Raw genomic sequence first — 15442 nt, 5'->3', positions numbered from 1 at the left:
AAACCCTTTGAAATAGTATGATGGGGGCAAAAGAAAAATGACGACACAGAAATAGAACGCATTAGTCTCCTTTTTTTTAACCATCAGCTTCTATCTTGCTACTCCGGAGCCTGCAGAGTAACTACCAAATTCTCTAACATACCAAAGTTTTAAAAGACTCCCAAAATAATCTACCAATTAATATGGAAACAGTTTTGGTAAAACGTTGCAAACAAATCTGGCCAGAATACACAATAGCCAACGGTCTCAACAACGGTCTCCAGTTTTGCTAAAGTAATATATTGCAGCTGTTTGTATTGACGTTAAAATAAGATCTTGATAAACTTTGCGTCAAAGTGGTGAACTGCTACATTATTGGTTACAGACACCTATATGCTATAAAACAACTGCTTTGGTATAAAAACATATCCAAAGGGAAAATAAATTCTTGTAAAATTCACAGCATAATTTGAGGAGAAAAAAGGCAGTCACTTAACTCATTTTTTTCTTCAGTTTCCATGTTTTGGATGGAGAGACTTGTGCAGGTGGTTCTGATGAGGAACTACATGCAAAAGGGAAAAATAACGAAACATAAAAGGGTAGACTCTGGAATAGATAGTTCTTTCCACTGCGAAATCCTTAACCAGTGAATAAGATTTTCAAGGAAGTAATGTTTAGGAGGTTGTTGTGTACAATAAGACCCTGTTATGTGGGGCCCTGCTGAAGAAGAAATCTTTGTCGAGAAAGGCCTCAAATTACCATTCTTATTTACCTTTTCTAAGTTGTTTTAATTTCCTTAAAGAATTAAGGGCTGTCTAGAGAGAAAAATAGAGAAAAGCCATCTTAATTCAAATGATAATGTCCAGCTCCATCCCATTCCAAGTCCATGAGTCATAAGGCCAAAGGGTTATCTAGAACCAGCCGCTGACTGTCTTCCTCTCACTGGGCTGGATCCTTTTGTCTCCCGCGCCCATTGCTGCTCTCATCTGTGCCGGGCCCGGTTGCAGCTCGCAGGACTACGGGGGCCTCTAGGCCTGAGGGGTGGTGCCTCCCTCTCCTTTTGACCCAGTTGGTGTCAGCATCCACCTGCGGGGTCTCCTCTCCACCCGGCCAGCACACGCTATAGGGACTCCACTGCTTATGTGCTCCCCTTTTGACGAGAGTTACACAATACCGACCAACAACAAGAAATATCACCGCAAACATTCCCCCTCATTGTCAAGCTACAGGATTTACAAGCAGCTTTTTTTACGAGAAATTTCACTTAAAAAGGGCAAAATAATTAAGAACCAGTGGAACAGTAATGTCAGGCAGTCCACGGTCTGAACCGAAAGAGGACGCCGAGCATTTCATCACCAACAGCTACCTGCGAAACAGCTTCAAACTTTGCTCTGAAATGCTCCTTAGAAGATTTTGCCACATAATACCATATGGTGATTACTTGGTGGTTACATGAAACTGGTGAAATGGTAAGATGGATGTCTCAATCTCACTATGGTTATTCCGCAGTATTATTTTGTGCCTAATGATTGCAAAAAAAAACTGATGAAAATTACATATATACTTTTTAACAAAGGTTTTTCTCTGTAGTAGCGGTTCAGTGATATCTCCCTTCTGACGTGAGCAGCTTTTGTTCTCAACACACCTTGTAGTAAAAAACACCACCTTAAAAATGACGCACAGGGGGGAACACACAGCCAAATGTCAGTGCAGTCACGAGCTGGCCATTGAACTCTGCTGCACACACACTCCAGTCATTGGAGACTCCTCCCGGTCCATGCCCTGCCTCATGCCCAGATGGCCCTCCGCTAGGTAGTGGGCGGGCCCTGTGTTCGTGCCCATGGAGAATGCAGGGTGCGCTGCCATGCCAGTCTCCTGCCGTGGGTTCGAGAAGGCACCTAGCCCCATGCTCAGCCCACCGTTCTGACCAAAGTCAAGGGCTCCGGCGGGCAAATGGCGGAGCTGGTAGGCCTGGTTGCCGTGGTTCCCAGTGGAAGAGGACGATGTAGAGGAAGAGGAGGCAGAGGAAGACAGGGAGGTCATGGACAGATGGCCATGAACCACCTCCATGGAGTCCTGTGTCGAGGAGCTGTGTGTCGGGGAGGTGTAGTGGCGTGGGCGTGGCCGCGTGGCCATCATCTGCCCGTGGTGGTGATGAGAATGTGAGTGGGGATGCAGGGCCTTAGGGTGCTGAGGGGGAACATGGAAGGTGGTCTCCTGGACTGGGTGGGTCTCTCCAGTGACGGACTCCGGTCCTACGCCACCTCCCCACACCAGTGGCGGTGGGTAAGGCTGTCTCGCCTGTCAACGGTAAGTAAACACAAGGAGTCAGATGTGACGTATAGTTGCTGCATTAAGGGTTTGACTTTATAGTTTACAGTCATAGTAAAATCAAACAAAGACAATCTGATCTTTCGTCTGCAAAATTAGTATTTATGAGTTAGCAGAACTCCCATGACAAGGTTTTCCTGACCTTGCTGGCAAAACAGAAATATTTCACTTATTCATCACTGGTTTTGAGAATATGTCTTACAATTCCAAATTAAAAAAACACCCCTCGTGCACATGCCATCCATATCCACCAAAATACACTAATATATCATGTACTTCCCACTCTGGGTGACTCACTGACCTGTGGGCAGAGGCTGTCACCATCAATGGCAGGCAAGGCCGTGCCGAAGTGTCCTCCACTGTGCAAGTGGTGATGGGTAGGGTCTGATCTTGCTCTGCCACTGGTGCTTGTCCCAGATGACCCTCCTAAGGGTTAACAGAAGTGTCACGGATACATCCTCAGCAACAACATGAAATATACCAAATGCTAAAGTCTATTTAAAGCACAGAGCACAGTGTTATTGTCTGAATGTATTCATATTAAAGAATATTTTTAATAATATGCTTAATGAATAATAATGCTTCAGTTTACATTCTTGATGGAAGGTTTCACCAAATAAATACCCTTAACCAGGTAGAACATTATAACTGTTATCAAACAACACATCCAACATTCAGCAAGGTATCACATCTTCTCAGAGCTCCCAGGCTGCAGTCACCTGAACTCGAGGAGGTGCTGGAGGTGGTTCCTGAAGACTGGGACTGCTCTAAAGCGGGGCTCGTTGACACGCTGCTGCTTGTATTGGTCCCCTCGTCCGCAGTCTTCTTGAAGAAGCTGTGCTGCAGGGCATAGTAGGGCTGGATGCGGCTCTTAGGGTCATAGTCCAACATCCGCAGGATCAGGTCCTTGAACTTCAAGTAGTCAGCAACAGCGTGGCCAGACTCTCCCGCCCGCCGGCCACCTGGACCCCCTGTCTCCACACCCAGGATGGAGTGGAGCTTCCGTGAGGCTGGAGGCTTATACTGTTTAAGTCAGAGGACACAAAGATTAAGAGATTTACTCAGCAGTGCCTACTGTTTATAAGAAGTCTCACTTGGGTTCAAAACAAATTTTGCTTTAATTGTAACAGAAGAAAATGCGCACCCTTTTGCCATCTTTGGTCTTCTTAACACTCCATGTCCCATCCGAAAGCTTCTCAAAGAACTTCCTGGCTTTTGGGGCTAGGTCCATTATGTGATTAGGCGGGATACCAAGAACCTCTACTATTTTGTTCATCTGGTCCACCTGCAAAAGACGTTACAAATATGGTTAACATTTATAGTGAATATCTGCATCTTACTTACCGAACTGGATCCATTTAAACATCCAAAGTACTTTCCCATGAAGACCTGTCTTTTGAAATCTTTAACCCAAAACAAATGCCCACAGTGACTGGAGAACATAGATTTCAGTTTAAAAACCTGATATCTTTTGAGCTTGTGAACTCTTCCTAAATCAAACTGTGAAATCACATGTATACAAGACATCAGGTAAAAACTATCACTTATTAAACCATTTTATTCTCAATCATATCAAAAGACATCACACAGGACCACTCTCAGCAGAGTTAATTTTCTTTTACCTCGTTGGCTCCACTGAAGAGAGGCTCTCCAGTGTGCATCTCTACCAAGATGCAACCCAAGGACCACATGTCGATGGCCAGGTCATAGGGCATTCCCAGCAGCACCTCTGGGGAACGGTAGAAGCGACTCTGGATATATTGGTATATCTACAAAAGAAGGCACAAACAATCAGACTCTCATGTGCTGCTTAAGTCTGTTTTCCCTTTTCATTACGCCTTACATATACTAGCAATAACTATAAAAGACTTCTGAGGAAACATTCCTGCATACATTCATCTTGTTGCTGATAAGGAAAAAAGAGCAGTAAGATACCCTTTGTCCCAGTTGGCATGAGCTGCCAAAGTCCACTATTTTGATGGCACTCCTCTTGGGGTTACAGAGGAGGATGTTCTCAGGCTTCAGGTCACAGTGGATGATGCTGAGCTCAGGCGTGGCCAGGAAGAGCAGCGCCGTGCATAGCTGCTGGGCAAACTTCCGAGTGAGGTTGAGCGAGACGCCACGGAAGTTGGTGTTTCGGAGTAGATCGTACAGGTTATATGAAAGCATCTCAAACACGAGGCAGAGGTGGTTCCGGAACATGAAGTGACGCTTTAGGTGAACTGTAGAAAACAAAAATGTGAAACCATGTAAGTAAAAAGGCTTTCTCATTTATTTTACAGGTCTTGTCAGTTGAAAATTAAAATGATTGAAAATGATTACCGATGTAGTATTTCATCTCAGTATCATGTTTGTTCATGAGCTCTAGGAGGCGCACTTCAATCTGGGCTTGATTGAGGAAAGCTTTCTTGTTCTTGATGATCTTAATGGCGACCCATTCCTGCTCAGCACGGTCATATGCTTTCACAACCTGAACATGCAACAAAAAGAAACAAACAAATGAAAAAAGGGTCCATCTAATGGCTCCCACTGATAAATCAGACAGGTCTTGTTTCATGATAACAATCAATAACGTGAAATATCTTCAGCAGGTAGCATTCAATATCTTGAGGTTATCCATACAAAGAGGCATAAAACTATCACTCGTTTCCTCATCAAGAACATTTTCCCAAACGTGTTGTATGATCAGGTGTAATTTGGGATTATGCACCTGTCCAAACGATCCTTTTCCTATCAAGGAATCAATCTCATAGCGGTCCATCCACTTCTCCCCATTCTTGACGATGTAGTCATAGTTATCATCGTCATAGCCATCATTAAAGACCTTCCTCTCTTTTTTGTGACTGGAGTCTTCACCCTGACCCTGTTGGTGCCGTCGCTTCTTTTTTGCATAATACACCTGAAAGGTAAAAAAAACACAACACTCCACATCATCGCACTGTAATCAAAATGCAGCACTCCTCTTTAAATGTTCAAAGTTTTCAAAGTTTCTTCATTGTAATTGAACAGATGATTATGGATGGATGCATTGAATAAAACAGAACTAACCTCATTGATGTGTTTGTATGTTTTGATAAGGTCAATGGAGAGCTTCCTCAGGGGAGCTGAAGTTGGGTCACGAAAGCACTGGGGCATGTGCCTCTGTAGTATTTAACAGAAAAAAAATCACAACATTTAATAAACAAACAATATGCACAGCACATTGTAAGCATCAGGGGCCTTTTCTAAATTGCTACTGCTAAATCTAAGAGGCCATTCATACAATATATTCTGCTCAATATTACATGGCTGCACTGAAATAACATTTGACAAGCTGCTACTCTGCCTGGTGACAGCAGCAAAAAAGGGAAGTACACTTTCATATCACATTAAGTATAGCAATCCTCGCAACACTACATATCCAGACTAAAAGAAACCTAACATCAGCGGTAGGGCAGGGTGAGTGTACCTGATTGGCAGTGAGCTGTGGTGTCTGGTCGCTGTACGGTAAGACCGTAACAGATTGGTCAGTGCTTGGCTGGTGGCGGTCACTGTACTGCTGGTGCGTATGGGGCATTGGAGCAGCCATCTGAAGACCAGCAGTGTGTAAAGAAAAAGAGGGCGCAAGCCGGACGGACGAAGGTTTGCATGCTGAAGTCTCTCCTCCTGGAAGAAATTAATACTGCTATGAGCATGATACCTCCATCCAACATTGCATGTAACAAAAGCAGACAAAAGAGGAAAAAGGGGGATAGTGTATAAAACAGCTGTGTGTATTCTCACACACCACAGATGTATAGCTCACACAATAAAAAGATGAATAATTGTGCTACTTTTTGTACATAAGGGTCATGCTTTAAATGCTGCTTCATGTAAGCAGTGAGGATTCTCTTAAAATGAAAATGTCTGAATTTGCCTTTAAAATAAAAACATTTACATGCAAAATGCAAATTATGCATTTGTGATTAATACAGGTATGCTGAAACTATCGAGTTCATAATTTAACAGAGACAAAAATGATCATACAATATTAAAAAAACGACAAGGATCAATTTATTAAACAGATGAATGTCAAATTAATACATGGTATCTTTTGTTTAACATGTAATGTCAAAATATGCATCAAAGGATGACCACAATTTAAAGTATAGCAGAAATATATAAACCTTTGTGAGTAAAATGGAGTAAAACAGCAGGTTTAACAGTGAAAAGGGAAGAAAAGAAAGCATCTCCACACAATACAGTGAATCATCCTTCATTTTAAGCCAGAAGGAATCAAAAAATTATCAAATAGCATGTTCAGCTATCAGCATCTCTCACCAGACAACACAATTCACCAGTGCTACACAGTAACCACTATTCAGAATCCCAGCAACAGCACCTAATTAGCATAGCCTATCACCACAGAGATACAGCGTGATTTGGCAAGCCCATCAATGCACAGACCAATCACAACGCAGTATGCAAATAGCCTACTTTTGTTGCCAGGGCAGAGCTGCTCCCATTTTCCAATGAGAAAACAAGAAATAAACAAGAAATAAAATTGAACTTTGGCACACTTAGACGCTGCTTTCAACACAAGAGCCTGACAGCAAAATAGCTGCACAGCCCAAAACCTGCACTCCATCTGAGAGCATTAGAAAGCTGACCCAGCTTTGAAAAAGGAAAAAATACACATCCACTGACAGAAATAAGAGGAACTGTAAGATGATAGAGCACAGGCAAAGGTTTTATTTCAAGCAGCCATATTCCCTATACTCTATATATCTAAATACATTTATTTAGAAATATTAAATTCATATTTTTGATTTATATATTTTAAAAATATATATTTTATATTTCTATATATTTTGAATAAAAACTGTTTTAAAAATCCTGATGTTTCAGGTATGCATCTTTCTCTAATGTTAAAAAACTTTAACACTCATCAAGCTAAATTTGATAATCCTGAATTCAATTAGGTTAATCTTTTTATACATTTATTAGATTTAATGCACCTGTCACAATAATATGACTGGTTAGTCAAGATGACTAGACAGTCTACTTCCCTGTGTTTAGCTGGGACCTTAAAGAATGATGTCAGACAATTTTGTTTGACTTTGTTATAGCATTAAAAATCTGCATTAAAAAGAAATTGCAATGTTTTATTGTTTTTTTTATATAAAGGTTCAATATTAAATATTGACAGATTCCAACTGAATAATGTCTTAATATTTGTGAGCGAGGATGTCAAATTAAAAAAAAGAAAAGAAAAGTGTTAGTGAAGAAGATCTTAGGTTCACCACTTCCCACCAAAGGGTTAAGGCTTAATGTATAGCAGCTAACCTGGATGCATCATCTCCTGAAAAATTTCATATCATCCTGGGAGGAGAGTCCAGCAGCAAACCACAACCCACTACAAAGAATAAAAACAGATCATGATCATAGGGCACCTTTGGTGTCATAATGGTTGAGTTTTTGTATGAGGGATCAAAGGGCCTCCTGAAAATCAGAGGACACCCCCAAACTTTGAACAAAGTGCTCCTGAGGTAAATGTTTGAACTGTTGGGGGGAAATGCATCTTATTTAAAATAAGATGGAGTTCAAATAAAGTCAAGCTGCTTGTTGATCAGAGATAAATGCTAAGGTTAAGAAAATGTCCAGAAGTATGAGACTCATGTAAACAGTTTAAGACATGCTCCACTTGGGAAGGCCCAGACTATCAACTAACACTTGACAAAACAAATGAGGATGCACGATGGTGTGAACTTTACAATAAATATCAAAACTGGTTATTCTTGTGATTAAAATTTTAATTTATTTAATTTGCTCAGGAAAACAGGGTGCCAAGTTAAAATTACTGAACACAAGTATGCAAATTGATAAAGAAGTGAAAAAGTTTAGTTTGAGTCCATTTTACAAAATAAAAAAATTACCTGACAACAGACCTGTATATAAATCTATAAGGTGAATTTGGCCTTTTGTTAAACCATTTATTATTATGGGGAAAATCAGGGTGTATTTTAAAACGTTGCTATCATTCTGTCGCACTTGTAGCTCTTTTTCCTCTCCCCTAATCGTTTGATTATTCTTCATTTTCAGTACTGACATATGAACAGTTCCTTTCCTGGCTCTGCTCATCACGGCATCAACGGGCCCATTTAGGTGTAAATATAACGACAGCTAGCTTGCTGTAAGTAGCCGTAACATATCATAAGCGAGAGCTCTAAACACCTCTGTAACAAGCATCATCTTCTCACGCCCAAATGATTAGATCCATTCCGGAGCTGAATCAAATGTAGCCCATCCAAAACAATTAAAAGCCTAACGTGCGTGTATAAAAGACGGTGCCCGAGCGGCTCTGTACTTACAGATAATGGGGTAGATCTCGTCATGGTTGGAATTTAGAAAGCATATTCAGTGTTAATTCGCGTCCTCTCTTTGCTACATATCGTCCGTGTGTGCCTCCAATTCCTCTTATAAATGGCAAACGTATTCCGTTAGCAGTCTAACAAGCTAACGTTGTCGTCGTTAACGTTACCCTGAAAACTGCGGGACAAGCAGCATATCTCTCACCAATCCAGCGTTAGCTAGTGACGCTGTGTTCAGCCAGCGGGTTGTGGGGCCCATTCAGCTGGTTCGTCAACAAGTCAATGTTAACCATTAGCGAGGTTAGCCGAATTAGCAACCGGGCTTTAGACAGATGAGCATCCGCTCTATCTAAGTCTAAAATTCCAACCACCTCTTTAACAGTAATTCAGTCATAAAATGCACTGACAGTAAACCAAATGGACCTCTTGGCTAACGGCTACATTCGCTTCAGTCGTACAATGACAGGGTCTAATATCGCTGGGTTAGCTTTAACGTTTACAGCGAGCCAGCATGACTCTTCGTCCAAGCCCACACAGTCCGCTGCTCCCCTCCTGGCCCACAACAACCTGGATAACTGCCCCTGTCTAACATTAAAATGAGTCCGTTGACCTACTGACTGCAGGCGAATGTAAACGCAGGCTTCGCTGGAGTCAGCACCGCCACAAAATGTTAGCTAGCCGCCATACCACAGGCTACCGTTCTTAACTTCACTGTCGCGTCCATCATTGTTAACCATTCACGTTACATATAATATAGCCTCAACGTAAATGGTTACCAGATGAGCCTTAACATCACATATATATTTGTACATTTGCTTACCTCTGATGGCACGATCTTCATTTAAAGTCCAATAACCTGTATGATGAGGAAACTTATCCAGCTTGAGATTCTCCCCTCCCTGCACGGTTAGCGAGTAATGTTAACGATAAATCCAATCCCCCGTCCTCTGATCGGCAAACTCCCAAATTATTCGCCAACCAGATTTAAAACAATCTCCATATCCCAAGCGTTGATTAACATCATTGGCGATCAATGCAACTTTGCTTAACGTTCCTATCAGCTGATGACTAGCAACATGCTAGCGTTAGTTAGCACGCATAACTTACTAGCTAACCTTAGCGAACTGGCTAGCTAGTTGACAAAATGAACGCAGCTAACATTAGCTACCTGCCCTGGCTAGCTGTAGCTTCTTTGGCTAGCCTCAAGCTAACTGTTCTAGCTACCGCTAAATAAACGTTATGCCAAATTCTGATTTGACGATGTCTTTGCAAATCTAGCGTCGGCCACTTCGATGAATACGACAATGCGGTTAAATCCAGAGTATTTTAAACATGAAACAGAATCCGTGTCCTCTGATAATTTTGGTTAGGAATTTTGTGTCAATTTTCACAAAATGGCGCGCGGTCCAAACCTGCGCAGTGAACCGGCCCGGTGGACCAGAGACACGGACAACTGAGTTAGTGCGGCGCCGCCTAATTATTTCAACTATGTTAAAACGTCGGCCTCCTGATCTTCTCAATCCGATCCACTAGACGCAATTCGATATCCAAAAACGTCAAATATATATCCACTGACAGCATTATTCCGGCGGGAAGGGAGAACATTTGAAAAGACTGAGCTGGGAAAAAAACCCTCCTGACAAAATGGCGATGCTCTAGCTTGTTGCCATGGCAACTGTCAATCAAAAAATGAAGTACCCGGATGTACCAATGACGAATAAAATCTAACTGGCCAGAGTTACAGGACACATATAACTCTAGTGGTGTCCCTGTCTGTCTTTAAAACCTTGTTTGGCCTGTTGCTACCGTCCGGCAGAGCTGTATTTCTTCAGACTCTGTTTATCTATATCATTTTAAACCTTCAACACTGTCAATGGTGTGGCTTATTGATAACTTTCTTCTTTCACAGTCGTTTTGTTTGTGCAATTTCTAAATTCCTTTTTTAAAATAATGTTTTAGACAGTAGGCTAAATCATTTAACACATTCAAAGGCCAAGAATGCTTATTTTACTGTGTATTAATAGAGATTTATAATAATAATAAATACATAATATCAATTTGAAATATAACAATAACTCATAATAATTTATGTTACATTTCTGAACACATTTTCAGTGAAATAATATCTTAATTTCTGTCATTTTTCTATATTCTACGGTGGCCCCGAAGTCCAAATCTCAACGGCAATTTGGAAAACACAATGGCAAATCAGAAAAAACTAAAGCAAATCAGAAATCACAACGGCAATTCAGAAAACACTAAGGCAAATCAGAAAACACTAAGGCAATTCAGAAAACACTAAGGCAAATCAGAAATCACAACGGCAATTCAGAAAACACTAAGGCAAATCAGAAAACACTAAGGCAATTCAGAAAACACAACGGCAATTCAGAAAACAATACTGCAATTCAGAAAACAATACTGCAATTCAGAAAACACAACGGCAATTCAGAAAACAATACTGCAATTCAGAAAACACAACAGCAAATCAGAAAACACTACTGCAATTCAGAAAAAACAATGGCAAATCAGAAAACACAACGGCAAATCTGAAAACACTACGGCAATTCATAAAACAATACTGCAATTCAGAAAACACAACAGCAATTCAGAAAACACTACGGCAATTCAGAAAACAATACTGCAATTCAGAAAACACTACTGCAATTCAGAAAACACTACGGCAATTCAGAAAACAATACTGCAATTCAGAAAACACAACGGAAATTCAGAAAACACAACAGCAAATCAGAAAACACAACAGCAAATCAGAAAACACAACAGCAAATCAGAAAACACAACAGCAAATCAGAAAACACAACAGCAAATCAGAAAACACAACGGCAAATCAGAAAACACAACAGCAAATCAGAAAACACAACGGCAATTCAGAAAACAGCAAATCAGAAAACACTACTGCAATTCAGAAAACCCAACGGCAAATCAGAATGGTTAATGTCAGTTGGTTAATGTTGTAGTGTTTTCTGATTTGCCGTTGTGTTTTCTGAATTGCCGTTGTGATTTGCACTTCAGGGCCACCGTAATGTTCTTTCGGATTGAATACAGCAAGACAAACCAGTTTTATTGTAGGTATGGGCATGGCACCTGACTACTGTTGAAGACAAATCTGAAAAATGTTAAACTTGTTGTTTAATGGAGCCCAGCCCCTTATATCAAAAAGTGAAAAGAAGGATGTTACATACAGCTATATTTTGTGGTATGTAGTTTCTCACATGTTTTAGGTTTAGCTTTATGTGTTCAGAAGTCTCCCACATTACAGTAACACCGTTGCTTCCCCAAATCGGTCCTTATTCCATCTCAGATTGTGGTAACAGTTAACTGCACACAGCACTGGACGTTGTTTCCCTGAATCATCCTTCCACAGCAGGTCAAGATGATATGAGTGAAATTGTCAATTTAAGACATGCTGTTCTATGGTGATGGTATTTTTAAATAACCAGTATTGGCATGGTTTGAAATTAAAATACACACACCAACACAAGTAAAAAGCAACTTTCTGAATATCTAAGTGTAAAATCACTGCAACCAATTTGCATTACAAAAATATGAACGGAACATGTATTTTCCTGTTAATTCACAATGTACCACTGAGTGATAACTTTCTTTCCCATCATAGGACTATCTGTGGAGTCAGGATTCTGACAGAAAATGAGAGGAATGTATGTGCCTATTTTACAAGTTTTATTTAAATATCAAGATCGTAAAAAGTAAGAGTTACCTATAGAAGCCCTGGTTTCATTCCAAAAAAGATTATGTTGATGGAGAGAAATCTGATGCTTTTTAAAGTCCCTGTATTGATTATTGTAGGTCTTTGACATAAGTTACTGTCTGTTACAGCCAGCAGGTTATGGGGACAGTTTATAATATACACTCTAAGAGCGGGACCTATCTACAGACACAATGAATGTCTGTAAGCTTGTGTGCAGCAAGACATCAGATAGTACATGTACAGTTGGAAGTAAAATCTTCCTGTCATTGGGAAATTAAGCAATCTCACCAGCACAAGTTGTTCTTCTTTGTGCTGTTTCTACAAGTTGTAAGACTTTTGGAATATATTCTAAACTGCAAGTTTTAGAAGATTAAACTTTGGATATTTTAAATCAAGAGTCAGACACAGTGAAGCTATGTCAGCATGTGAGCAATTGGACTCCCATTAGAGTATGAGCAGTTAGAAGTTGGAAAATTAAGCAATGTCAATGTTATTTTTCATTGCAACATTTCATTTTTCATAATTTTTCACAAGTTTTAAGATTGTTATAGACATTTAGAGATTAATATTCTCAACTCCAAAACTTGCAATCAATTCAGGTATTTCAAAATGAGAATAACAACAATATAAACATTTAAAGGAATTGGCAAACTTTTAAAGATTTATTGAAGTAACTTGATATTATCCATCTTATAAGATCTGTACTTTTCTCAATTTGAAATATCCAAATTGATTAAAAACTTTGCAGTTCAGAATATTAAACTCCAAAAGTCTATCAACTCTTAAAATTTGTATAAATGACACGAAGAACAACGTTCACTGGTGAGATTGCTTAATTTCCCAATAACAGCTGAGATCCAATCAAAACTCCAACTTCCAACTGCACATACGTTTACTGATGTCCAACTCCGCAATCCCTTACAGATGTCTACTGTGACTGCAGGCCCGTACGCTTGCTTTCTAATGCTCTGGCACTTGACATTTTTCAATATTGAAGCAGTCTAGAATCATCTTGGCCTTTTTGATGCTTTGCATGATTTTTCCACCATTCATTTTGTTGTGCACTATAACAGCATTTAACTGCATCTACTTCATTATTGGTATCAACATTTTTTGGAAATCAACTATAGAAAGAAACCAAATGTCCATTATTTTCAAACATTTGGTCTGATCCATTGGAACATATTTTTTTCCATGTTATATAGTATCATATCATTTTTTACAAATGCTTTTATTTATTTCATTTTAGCAAGTAACTAAGCTACACTAAATTTAAAATGAGTCTATCCTTCAATTAACTGATCACTCTAACTTTTATTGGTCCTTTAGCACAGCTTTGTAATTCAAGATGGCTGACAATCTGAGAAAATGAATACCAACATTAAAATATTCAAGACATTCCCACACAGGAAGTAAAATTGGTAAAATTTACAACATTAATGCAATAAAGTGAAAAAGAGTTGATATTAGAATAGATCTATGTATTAGTATAAATAAATGAAATAAAACTGACCTACAACAATAAAGACCTGAGGTGCAAAAACTCAAGCTGCCTCACCAGAAGTTACTGTCCTGCATTTTGGAGCAACATTGTCTTGTGCCAGAGGGACTGAGTTCCTACTCCTTTGTCCATAAATTGAAGGTATGTCAAGCAGGCTTTGCAAGACCGTGAAGTGCTTCAGGGACAAGTAAAAGCATTTTAAAGTCATTAGCTCTCCATGATGGTCAAACTGAGGCAATATTCATGAGGTGATATAAAGCAGGTTTGGTGACATACATTGTCATAGCCCTGAAGTTTAGTGCTGACTCAAAGACGACACTGCATGTTCTAGCTAGTCAGCTTGCAGTAAGCTCTTAAACAGTATAATTTTGTGGCAAGTCTCTCTTGCTAAAAACTCACAACTAATTTGGTTTCACCACAGCCCAATTCATGTTATAAAAAGGATCATTCAATTTTAAGCAATTGTTGAAGCTGGAGTGGTTATTATGGAGATTGGCCTGTCCCGTAACATGTTGTTATAACATGCTATTCTTTGATGATGCATTAATGTGTGCATATCACTTTTAAAGTTGCAGCTATTGAAGGTTGGATTATTTCTAACTCTCAGTAGAGTGTGTTTCTGAAGTTTTCAAGTAAATATTGAGTGGAGCTTAAAAGTCAATATCTCCCAATGTACAGGAGTCGATATTGTTACACAGTCCTCCTGGTGTCAGCTGAGGAAAAAAGAGCCATGCATGAATCTGAAGTCTCTGTTTAAAAATCCATGCCACAGATTCATCCTGCAATCTGGGTACTGTTTGTAAACTGTGGATACAGTTGTTGACAATGAGCTGTATTTTCTACACTGTGAGCACTGTTGCAAACTGTGGGCACTAAGGGTCTAATGATCCAAAAAAAACTGGTTCGGTACAGTTCTCAGTTTGGAGTCTCAGTTTGAACATCTTCCAAACAGTAAGGGAAACAAGCGAAACATGTTTATTTTTCTTTATTAAGAACTTAAAGAACTTGAACACCTTGTCTAAAGTGCAGCAATGACAGCTAAGGTGTGCAGGACTGCTCAGATTTCTTTTTTAGAACATTTTAAATGAAATATAATACAAAAAAATTACATGAAAAATAAAATAGAGCCAAAATTAGATAATGCAGGGTCTGAAATTAACACTGCCAAGGGGCAAACGTGTAAAGATTACAGTTTGCCAGTTAAAATTTCAGAGGGCTATTTACCATGTAACGGGTAAATATATGTAGCAAAATAGTCACATGATTGAAATAACGGGAGGCTGGTGGCCTAGCGGTCCAAGCGCCCCACGTATAGAGGCTATAGCCCTCATCGCAGAGGTCGCCAGTTCGACTCCCGGCACAGTCGACCATTCACTTTGTGTCTGTCCCCATCTCTGCTCCCCACATTTCCCGTCTCTCTTCAGCTGTCCTGTCAATGAAGGCAAAAAAGCCCCTAAATATAACTTAAAAAAGAAACATTTGGCATGACACAACCACAAGGTGTGGGGAAGCTGTTTGTGTAGCAGCTGCAACACTGCATCAGTAGTTGGTTCTCTCACCTTGAACCAAATG

At 39.8% G+C, this 15442-nt stretch overlaps 1 protein-coding gene across 4 annotated transcripts in view; it reads right to left on the bottom strand.

The window, feature by feature from the left end:
- dyrk1ab (dual-specificity tyrosine-(Y)-phosphorylation regulated kinase 1A, b) overlaps positions 1-10313 on the bottom strand; it is an 11675-nt gene extending 1362 nt beyond the window's left edge. Inside the window, exons 1-12 of one of the 4 annotated variants that reach the window (XM_034701814.1) lie at positions 9460-10313; positions 7615-7684; positions 5759-5955; positions 5359-5451; positions 5021-5209; positions 4633-4780; positions 4246-4532; positions 3933-4079; positions 3455-3595; positions 3030-3333; positions 2612-2736; positions 1-2280 (exon numbers count right to left, since the gene is read on the bottom strand). The exon at positions 1-2280 is cut by the window's left edge and continues 1362 nt beyond it. In XM_034701814.1, the coding sequence (XP_034557705.1) occupies positions 1693-2280; positions 2612-2736; positions 3030-3333; positions 3455-3595; positions 3933-4079; positions 4246-4532; positions 4633-4780; positions 5021-5209; positions 5359-5451; positions 5759-5955; positions 7615-7627 (2232 nt within the window). In that variant the 5' untranslated portion in view covers positions 7628-7684; positions 9460-10313 and the 3' untranslated portion in view covers positions 1-1692. Of the gene's footprint in view, positions 2281-2611; positions 2737-3029; positions 3334-3454; positions 3596-3932; positions 4080-4245; positions 4533-4632; positions 4781-5020; positions 5210-5358; positions 5452-5758; positions 5956-7614; positions 7685-8639; positions 9018-9459 lie in introns of those variants that run through there. The other 3 variants (XM_034701815.1, XM_034701817.1, XM_034701816.1) reach the window with 3 other exon arrangements.
- Between the last annotated feature and the right edge of the window lie 5129 nt (positions 10314-15442).

This window comes from Notolabrus celidotus, chromosome 14 (genome assembly GCF_009762535.1).
Source record: "Notolabrus celidotus isolate fNotCel1 chromosome 14, fNotCel1.pri, whole genome shotgun sequence".
NCBI lineage: Eukaryota > Metazoa > Chordata > Actinopteri > Labriformes > Labridae > Notolabrus > Notolabrus celidotus.
The sequence above is the reverse complement of the archived record's forward strand: the minus strand, read 5'-3'. Positions and strand labels throughout refer to the sequence as shown.